Source organism: Silene latifolia, chromosome 6, assembly GCF_048544455.1.
Source record: "Silene latifolia isolate original U9 population chromosome 6, ASM4854445v1, whole genome shotgun sequence".
Lineage (NCBI taxonomy): Eukaryota > Viridiplantae > Streptophyta > Magnoliopsida > Caryophyllales > Caryophyllaceae > Silene > Silene latifolia.
In genome coordinates this window covers 20,885,871-20,896,483 of record NC_133531.1, presented here as the reverse complement: position 1 = coordinate 20,896,483, position 10,613 = coordinate 20,885,871, and the positions used below count along the sequence as shown (strand labels likewise).

At 36.7% G+C, this 10,613-nt stretch overlaps 1 protein-coding gene across 1 annotated transcript; it reads right to left on the bottom strand.

Annotated features, from left to right (window-relative positions):
* Positions 1-667: 667 nt before the first annotated feature.
* On the bottom strand, positions 668-10,143 carry LOC141586502 (O-fucosyltransferase 16-like). Its single transcript, XM_074407751.1, has 10 exons — positions 9,717-10,143; positions 9,570-9,611; positions 9,379-9,469; positions 8,631-8,707; positions 7,306-7,394; positions 7,041-7,212; positions 6,469-6,650; positions 3,640-3,742; positions 2,309-2,640; positions 668-1,608 (listed from the first exon to the last, which is right to left on the bottom strand). The coding sequence occupies exons 1-10, from the start codon at positions 9,891-9,893 to the stop codon at positions 1,176-1,178; spliced, it is 1,698 nt and encodes a 565-aa protein (XP_074263852.1). The 5' UTR covers positions 9,894-10,143; the 3' UTR covers positions 668-1,175.
* Positions 10,144-10,613: the final 470 nt, after the last annotated feature.

Sequence of the window (10,613 nt, the reverse complement as noted above, 5' to 3'; positions counted from 1 at the left end):
TTCTCTATACTTCATTTTCAAACCCCACTTTCCCAAAGGTTTCTTTCTGATGCCATTTTGCCAAAATAAGTTTTTTTTTTTTTTCGTCCATAATAATCACGAAGGCTTCTAACAAAGGTTAGTTTTGGACTTCTTTTGGTGGGAGTTTTATAGGAAATGTTTGCAACAGGTAAGAGTCTCGGGGAAAAAAATTAGAAAAGTTTCAAGAAAATGGTGAAGGGATGAAAATTACAATTTTCTCTTCATTTCGTTTGCAGATGTTACTACGGAATTTTTTTTGTCAGGTTGTTGAGTCGGGCTGCTCAGAACCTAGCTTTGAAATCCAACATTAAAAATTGCTCGTGGACTCCTTTTGGCCCTTGTACCAAAAAATATTACAGTAATACTTCCAATTCCTGAAGTTAAAACGGAGCCTGGACGAACTCAGTGACAGGTTAAGTGCAGGGACCTGCTTGGCAATTGTTCCTACTATTAGATCGATAAAACAGATTTAGCCTATGAATCTGTGAACATGAACTCGGAGTATGCAATCGTAGTAACACTGAGTGGGAATTGGTAATACCACTGGTGCTACTTGGATATTCTCCGAGGATGAATAGGTATATGATTACTTGGTTGGGGAATATAACTGTCACTTAGAACTAATGCACTAAAAGGAGCCAAAAGCTGAGACAAAAAGGAGCTTGCCAGTACATATACTTAAAAATGTAAAGCAAAATGAGTAAAGTACATATTCCGAAACAACCTAAATGATCTGAAGGTTAAGCAAAAAAAAAAAAAAAAGGGATATCTAACAATCTAAATCTATCCTATTGATTGAAAGGGGAAAACAATCTACAGCTATCTATTGATTATAAGAAACCGCGGCAGGAACTTCTCTTCAAAGTCCATAGTCAAAAGGGGTGGGAATCTCCTTTACCATTTAGTACACCAAAATCATTTCCACGTTCCACAGCATGCCTCATAGGGTGATCGCTAGATGTCAGGAATTAAACTTTGTACAGATTCTCAAACAGCGATCTCAGCCTCCTCTACATGTGGATCCTAGCCACCTACAAGTTAAACTTGTAGAGCAAGGTGTAGTATCTCACCTTATGGAGGATGCAAGACATGATAATAATAAAGATACCTCTCGGAACCAGAAAATGTGTGATAGTTAGATGCAAGTGAAATCCCTAGTCGGACAACAGATCTTCTATTTCAGGCTCATCCGATGTAATTCCATCATAATCCAAAGTGGTTTCATTCATAGTTCGTCTCTCTTGGGGTGTGACTTCATCGTCAAAATCTGGATCTGTAACTTCTATATCATCGTCAATATCACGATCCTCTGGTTCTTCTTTTCGAGTGTCTTTGCCCATCCCTATTTTACGGAGGCTGGCATCTCTCTTTGCCTTAGCATTGGTATCTTCACATATGCATGTAGAAGGATTCTCATGAAACTCACCTCTACCAGGTCTTACTTCATTTGGCAAACCCATGAATCCTCTTTGATAAGAACGAACCTTGGAAGCAAATTCTTCCCAAGTCATGTTACCTCTGTTTACAAAGAGCTTGGATAATTTCTTAGCATTTGGCCGAATAGTAGGCTTATGTCCAAAATATCTCCTGGAAACACGAGATATAATCGAGTTAACATTCAAACAGATCTTGTCCTCTAACTTAGAGAAACAACAGCTACTAGTGAGTCATTTTACTTAATTTGTTTTAAACCAAGTAGATTTATTTGGATTGACCCTTGTTGAAAATTGCACTGGAAGTCTACTAAATCATTTTCTTTTTCCAAAAAGGCGAAATTCAAAGAATCATTTTACTTGAATTGTCATCATCCATGATTTAAGAACAAAGACTAAGCTAATAAGATTGCATCAAATGACTCGTATTTCATAAAAGCCGTCACTCGATGTAACTTTTGAAGAAAAGACCGGAAAACCCTAAGTTGATGCTCCCCCTTCTCTCTTCTTGGGGCCTTATAATGTTTTTTTTTTGGATGACTCACAAAACTTTCATACTGAAATTGTGTCGAGAAGAGCAACGAGCGACATAAAAAAAGGGGCAACCCGGTGCACGATGGCGTCCCAGGTGAGGGCCCGGGTGTAATTGGGGCAAGCCTTCCCTTGCCATTTTGGCAAGAGGCCGCTCCAAGGACTTGAACCCGTAACCTCTCGGTCACAAAGCAACATAATTTAAAATAAAAAGCACATCTAGTTTAGCAGGTCAGTCTTTCGCTTTAGTCGTCATACTCTAGGAACCAAGGAGTAGTGAGTCATTGCCGCATTTATAGTAACATAATAGATCAAATGAATACCTTCGCCCTGCAAGGATCTTTGCCATGTTCCCATTGTTGTTAGTAACAAAGACATCACTTTCATCACAAACAATAAAGTCAAGAGCTGCCATGCGAGAGGAAAATTTGGAAAATGATTCTAGCTCCTCTTTGCTGGCTATATTATCTTTGGAGTGATAATTAGGGAAGAGTTCTTTCAGTGGCGCTAATGTTTCCTCCCCTCCATATACTTCGCCCGAGGCAACATAAATGTGAACATCACTACCATAACCCAATGCCCTCAACATCAACCCCACTTCTTTCGGTGTGAGTGGACATCTTCCTTGTCTCCTTGCCTTTTCTGGGTTATTTCCCTGCATCGTATTATGAGCAGTCAGTTACCTTATCAGCAATGTTGACTGATCAACCAAGTTAGCAGACTACTGGAGAAGTGCAAAAGGAAAACTGCTATCTATAAAGCTGTTCTACATTGCCGCCTTTTTCCTAAAATTGAGAAAGAAGTTGACCTCAAATTATAGATAGGCCATCCCCAAACTCGAAACCAAAGGGTCACGATTTGGACCAGCAAATGTAGAGAAGTAATAGTTAGTTTCGTTCAATATAAAACAAATTTAACACTAAAAGGTGCTATCAGCTTTGAACTGACAAGATGCTGCACCAAACTGACATACATAGACAGCAATGAGATAAGAATAATTTTCATTTCGTGCCTTGAAATTTGGGCTAATTCACTTTGCAATTCACTTTGGTGACAAGAAGCTTGAGTTATCTTATCTCCCATTTTGGTGACCAAATTGTAATATCACCAAAATTTCATCCAAATAGCAAATAGTTTAGTGTAGTAACTCCATCAAACATTTTCATTTAGTGCCAATGGTGTTTGGCACAAAGTTTGAGGATAGGAAAACAGAGTGAACAAGTAGGGGACTATGAAGTCGTTTCACTGCACATGGATGAGATGAGTATAGAATGATTATTTTGAATATAAAAAGGTAGCTAGATCCGAATTGGGGCTAAATGAATGCAATTCCCATAAATGGAGAGGTAAAATGAGAAAAATGGAGTAGTTTCCGCACCTTAAATACTTCAGTGTAAACTTTGTCAATTCAGTACGCTGCAAAGTTCTTATTTTAGGTGAAGACTATGGTGTACCCTAGGCTACCAAATTTAAAAAAATAAAAAAAATAAAAAATGCAATCTTTAGGTCACCAAAATGTGAAATATCTCCGAAATTAAGTCGCCGAAGTGAATATTGAGACCTGATGGCACCAGAGTGAAAAGTTTCTAAAAGCAAACAACTATAAGTACTGACGAAGGTGCATCAATATACTTTAAAGCCGCGGAAGTCTTACATGCAATGTTTTCCACCTTCGTCTTATGGCACCCAATTCTTTCCTTTCCTTGTCGCCTCCCCCGTAGTAACATCCTGAGAATGCTAGCATATCAGGTTCAAATCTGCAGCATAAAGCCAGAGTAAAGCAGTCTGCCATAGCGATTGAGGCTATGATTATGAAACAAATATAAGAAACTGTAATAAGGTATATGACAAGCACACGTTCAATGAGAGAAAATCCTAACATTCCAAACTACATTTATAAATAATAATACATTTCAGTACTTCTAGTTGGCGTGCTTGGCAATTCATTTATTTTTCAAATCATTTTCCTGTCTGTCAACGGTTTCAAGATTAGTCAAACATGACTATTGGTGGATAACTTTGCTGGTATCTAATCTAACGACGGAGAATTTAGATGCCTAAGTCCAGATTCTAATCATTAAGGATTCATATGAGACAAGAAGTATAACACTTTGAAGCACAAGTTCCCTCAGTCCAGTCGTGCATGACGTGTAGGTTGAGATCTTGAGGTCCAAATATTGTTCGTTAATTGCATTCCACATCCTTAAAATACACCAACAGTAAATTGCTATAAACCTTCAGGATTTTCTTATGCCTAGGGTTTCTTGAGGATTTTTTTTTTCACAAATACATTCAGAAATTACACTTTATGTCACACATGTAACCAGCCGGTCCAGCCATATGTTATGTATAAAGTTGAGGAAGCCTCTTGTTTCCTTCTCGTGCAACTCTAATTAGATAACAAGAAAGGCCATTACTCCTAATCTTACTCTAATCACATAGTTTTCTTAGTGCATTAGGTAGACAAAAAAAATCTTCACGATATTCCCCTAAGTGGACCGGCCAATATTAGTGTTTGGGGGAGAGTAGATTATCCCAAAACACTCTTGTTGAAATCTTGCGGGCGTAGCTCTTAATGGGTCTAATATTAGTAAAATTATCCAATAAGCTACTTAACTCGTAAAGTATTCTGTAGCATATAAGGAACATGGATCCAAGTCGTCCAACCCATTTTAATGATCCAATCATTCCATCCTCAAGAAAAGTTAATTGATCCCTCAGCTTCCCGTGAACCCAATTTTCTAATCAATCAAGGGAAATTATCTCCGTTCCTAACCTTTCCTAATAGATCCTTCCATACAAACAAGACGTTAGTCTCTTTGGAGTCTTCGCAACTTTATTCCCCAAAAAAAAAAGACGAGTCAAAACTACTAAAACGGATGCTCCACTGATCAGTCATACCTTAAAGGGTCCTGCCTAAATCGGAGTAAGGTGACTGATGTACATAGCCTTAGACCTACGTTGGAAAACAAAGAAAAACTATTTCTCGATCACAGTATCACGCATAATGGAAATTTACTCCTGGAAATTTACTCGAGAAGTATATTAACCAGCTATTATTTTCCAACGTAAGAAGGGCAAAAACTAGGGAACATTTTGGTTTAGGGAAAATTGATAACTACTAGGCTACTACCCACCATAAACCTACTTTTGATATTTGCTACCAACATAATAATAATAAAAAGAACGTTAAAAACTACTTCCTTGACATTTGTTCAGGAGATAAGTTGCTATCCAACCCCAATTCCACGTCATTTTTCCGGCTTATTTGAATCTCCCTATCTAACAGAACGATATACCCTCTATACCCTTCCCTTTAACTTACAATATAACATAGCTCCTTCTTCATTGAACAAAACACCATCAACAACCAAAATTGGAGATTGAGAACTACTCTATTTCGACAACCCAAATTTGTAGATCAATCCAAACTATTCGTCCTCAAAACATAGTTCGACAGGTATTTCTCTTCTCCATTCTTCACTTTATGTTTGATGGTTGCAAATTTCATTCATTTCTTTAAATTAGGGTTTATGCAAAATTTAGGAAAAATTTGAATTAGGTTTTATTAAAATTGATTGCATTTCTTGTAGGTATTTTTGCAAAAGATGTTGACTGGGTGAAGGCAAAACACGAAGATGAAGGGTGCTAATAACTTGTTAAGGTTGAAGGCAAACGAGGTTGTAGATGTCCACACCCAAAGAAGAGGTTTCTTCAGTTTAAATGTTGTTATTGTCCTAATTTGTGTTCTTTATTTCAAAAAAGGATTGCATGTTGTTATTGTCCTAATTTGTGTTCTTTATTTCAAAAAAGGATTGCAATTGTTGTAGTTATTGGCATGATGTTGTAAATTTATCAACAAAGGTTCATACTTTTTGACAGAAAAAGTGCATTGTTCATAATTTTTTATGACAATGGCTCCTGAAGTTCAACCAAATTGACAAGATAAAGTGACAGTAATAACATTGGATTCAAACAAAACGGTAATTGTTCATACCATTACATAACCATTATTTAAGATTTGGGATTATAATGAGATAAGACTCAACCTCTGATGATGCAAGAGAAATAATAAAGTTTTGATTTTGGGATTATAATCACAAAGGAGAGTGTTGAGGATTTTTCGGGAATTTGAATGAAGAAGGTAGTAGGTAGTAGTTTCAAAAGGGGTGGGTATAACACAAGTAAAAGCAAGGGTGTGAGAGGTTAGTATTAATGAAGGGCAAAATGATCTTTTCATGTTTAAGTCACCTGAGAATTGGAGTTAGGTAGCAATTTATCACCTGATTTATTATATAGGTAGCAAATATCAAAAGTGGGTTTATGTTAGGTAGTAGTAGACTAGTAGTAATCAATTTTCCTTTTGATTTATTCCATCATATTTTGAAGGCTATAGCCTGAATTGGTCTTTGGCTGATTGGCTCGAACACATTCTATTAACAAAGCAACAAGAAACAAAAGAAGCAAAGATATAACAGCTTACCTCAAATGGAGGGCGATAAAATGCTTGCTCATGGCTCTCACCCTTTGCACCAATACTTGCCCCATCCCTTGTATGTGACTCGTGAACTTCACAGCATGATAGTTAACCCTACATCTTAGCTTTTGGAGATCTGTCTCCAACCGATTTGCAAGCCTATAGTCAAACTTGGTAAGCCGAACAGCCTGTCTCATTCAACAAGGCAGAAAAGAGTTAAATGTCAAAAGACATAATGATCCCGCTACACGATATCCACAAACAAGCGTCGCACTTGAACTCACCAAATCAGCAAAACATAACAATTAATACTAAACTGATTGTTAAATGCTGGAAACTCGATGAATTTTTTTTTTAGTGTTCTGTTGAAGAAAGTGACATCTTACAACAAAACATTACAGCCATTCCACAGCAAGGTCAGAATTAAAGCACAATATGCGTATCTAGCAACAAAAAATCGCCACTTTATCAAACAGAAATCACAAAGAGGGGAAGGTGCGGAAAACAGAATAAAACCAATCTAAACAGAAGTGTAAAAAAAGGGAAAAAAAAAGGAGGTGCATGCACAGAAGACTTACATGCCTTTTCGTTATAACAGGTAACACCCGTTTTTCATAGCATCTTTCATTGCACTTTCTGGGAACACGCATTGTTGTTACTTTCGGTCCTTGAGGGAGTTCTTTCACGATATTTACATCATCTATTAAGGTGGATATGAACCAGTCAACATCGAAGATATCCTCAAAATTACTGCAAGAGCATTATACATACAGCAAATCTGAAGATTGTTAGGGTTTGCAAAAGGCAGGGCACTTAAAGTTGTCCAAGAGTTTTAAAACATACCTCGCATCCTTCCAGTAAGACCTTTGGTCTAATTTTGGAACAACCAGGGTGGCATTCAATATACGAGCTGCAACAACAGCATCAACTATCTGTAAAAAAGTTCGAATCAGCAGTTTCCAAAGGTAATCAACTTAAAACTTAAGCATTGCTTTTATTTTTAAAAGTAACTAACAGCTTAGATGCCCTCCCTAATAACAGTTACAAACACATCAAATAAAAGAATCAGACCATCCTCCCTATTGAGTATTGACCAACTAAGACTGTACTAAATGCAGTGAAATAACAGTTAAGCCAAAAACTTCTGAGTATGTGTCTTGTCGCATTGAAGTGATCCATTATAAAAATCCACTTTGGAACCTAGGGGTCCTAATAACCTATACATTCCCATCGAAAAAATTTCCAACTCTTGTAGCATTGTTGTTTCAGAATATGTACTTGTAAATATGTGTACATTACAACATAGAAATCCACTTTGGAACCTAGGGGTACTAAATGCTGTGAAAGAACAATTATGCAAATATGTGTACATTACAACATAAAACAGTATCTCCAATGTCAAGAACATTGCAGTAAAGTGGAGTTATCAGGCACCTAATATATGTGCTTACTATCTCCATATCACTTTTAGTTTTGTTGACACTTGACAGGAATATTTCTTCCTAAATGAGATGTTAAATGGGTTGCTCAACCAGTTGGACTTGGTTATCCGGGTTTACTATGGCCATCTTGTTGCTCAAGTCTGCCAGGTGATTTCACATGGTTTGCATTCCTTTTCTGTGTCTTGATAATTTAGGATATCGTAGATGATTGTTTTTACAAGAAAAAAGTTGATTTCCCTTTTGAATTTGTGCAAATCTTAGTTACATGGTTTTAAAAGTAACTAATGTGAATAATATTAAGTTTCCAGATCATAACCCATACAGCTGCAAATTAAAAAAAAAAAACTATACTAACGTATCATGACATGATTTTTTTTGTTTTTTTATTTAGCAAGCTGAAAAGGCACCATTTCAGGCATGTATCATTCAATATTGGGAACGTCAAATGATTAGACAAAATATATGAAAATTGAAAACACTGTATGCATATGTACCTCTACTATAACTCGTCCCTATAATTGTCTAAATATTTCGAGTGAAGAAAGATGAACACGTCATTGTTTAGAAAAACATAGTTAAAAGATAAGTCATGCAAGAATCTACGAATGACTTAACTATTAGCAAGATATACAAAAGATTGCCACATGGAATACCGACTGAGTAATCCCAAATGAATGACATAAACAATGAATTAAATGCCATAAACAACCAAGAAAATATCATTACCCCAGTTCTTTGTTGATTTAAGCCTCCGCTTGTTGCAATCATTAAATAACGATTTTTACGTGTGATAAGATCTGCTTCTGCAATACCAGGAATCATAATTTAGGCAAGTAATAACCATAGGATCTACTAAAATATGATAAGGTTCGCATAAGTACAGTCCCAATGCCACTCGCCAACTGTGTGTAAGGGACGTCGAATGTTCGCATTATCAAGTAGCAGCAATAGCTAGGCTAAATGTGGAATCAAAATAACATCTCAATATCGTACTGATACACATATAAGAGGTTCTTAAATAAGCCATCTATAGTCCATACTCCATACCAATGTAAACTTTGAAGACTTAGATTTGTAATCAAATTTCTATTTAGCATTCTGGAAGCACCCATACGACAGTTCAGACAAGAGGCAAATGGTGCAATAGTGAAAAACATCAGTCAGCAGTCACTTTGCTAGATATCATACCCTCTAGTATAATCTATTACACACAGGTATACAATAGATAACTGAAATCATTGATACGAAGATCAAAATTTCCGAGCCTTCAACTTCAAGCAACTTTAGTTATGACATGCAAAAATCAAACACCACTAAACAAATAAAATTTCGCAGGTTTCATCAATCATCATGCATTTTATTCGCTCTGATTACTGAAATTATAATACCAGAAGTATCTGACATCGGACATTCGAGTCATAGATCAAATCAACATTATAGAAGTATAGAACAGCAGCAAAAAGAAAACACATACTAGCAAATTTACGGCTCGAATTACTGCATCCATAAAAAAACTCTGAATCTCTCGACTTCCATATATCATACTTAGATTTTCCTCCAGTCGCCTACACAATCACAAGTAATACACAAAAACACATCAAAACAACCAAAAACTTCAAAAAACGAACGAAATTTATCGAAATATCGTCATTTTGAATCCCTAACTGGAACGGAGAACGCCGAAGCTCCATTCGATTTCTCGTCTTCCTGCGTAATATCATCAAAAACACAATAACAATCAAACACCAAAACGAAACCGAAAACAACGAATTTCGCAATAATTTCAAATTCGTGAAAGAGAGAGATAATTACGGATGAAGATCGCCGGCGATTGAGAATGTGATGGCGAGGAAGAGGAGCGAGAAAAGAGAGTACGAAAAACAACATGAAGAACACGGCGAATACGACAGCGGCAGCAGGAAGAAACTGACGGATTATACGAAGGTTTCCGCCATTGTTGCGGTGGTGGCGCCGCCGCAAGTTCGCCATTGTTACGCTTTGGCGCCAAAAATGAAAGCTTTTTTCAACGACACAACGCTTGATGAAGTATCGGTGAAGTAAGAGGGAGATTGAGGTTGAGTTTCAGTGGATTGTGTGTATAGAGCTCGAGCTTGAGTCGGCTATGGCGGAAGAGAGAGGAAGTGAGGAGGTGGTGTGGGAGATTGAAGAGAGAGAAAGAGGGGATCTGAGATTTTTTTATTATTTTTTCTTTTTGGAAAAAGTGAGAGGGAAAAGTGTTGGATTGTTCGATGACGACGAGATGATTTGGTATATGGCAATTTCTACCGCTGTGTGCTGTTTCGCTTTCGCTCCTTGTCATTTGTCATCACAACATCTCACTTTAAACGGACATTATCTGTCTAAAATTGTAAACGGATTAAATATATCATCATTTTTATAAGACAAATAACAAGTGGGATGGTGGGGATTGTCTTATTGTGAAAAGGGTAACACATTTGACCCGTCTAAATCTTTAGACAGATATAAAGTTATCTACAATAAGACTAATTGTCATAGAGATAAAAATGAAAACTTGTCAAAGACACTTTTAGAAGTGTCGAATTGCCGGTTTAAAAACTCAATCAGATATGTCGGATTTTTATCTCTCTTAAGGAAACATTATTTTTCCATCTCCAAATCCACCTGTTCCGGGTGTAATTCCAGAGCAGATATTCGTTACCACTCGTAGCTTGTAAAATGTCGTCTTTG

Coding starts and splice junctions, on each gene's coding strand:
- LOC141586502 (XM_074407751.1), bottom strand. CDS start 9,893: ATGGCGAACTTGCGGCGGCGCCACCACCGCAACAATGGCGGAAACCTT. Junction 8,708..9,378: donor TTCGAGCCGTAAATTTGCTA/GTATGTGTTTTC, acceptor CTGGTATTGCAG/AAGCAGATCTTATCACACGT. Junction 7,395..8,630: donor TAAATCAACAAAGAACTGGG/GTAATGATATTT, acceptor ACTTTTTTACAG/ATAGTTGATGCTGTTGTTGC.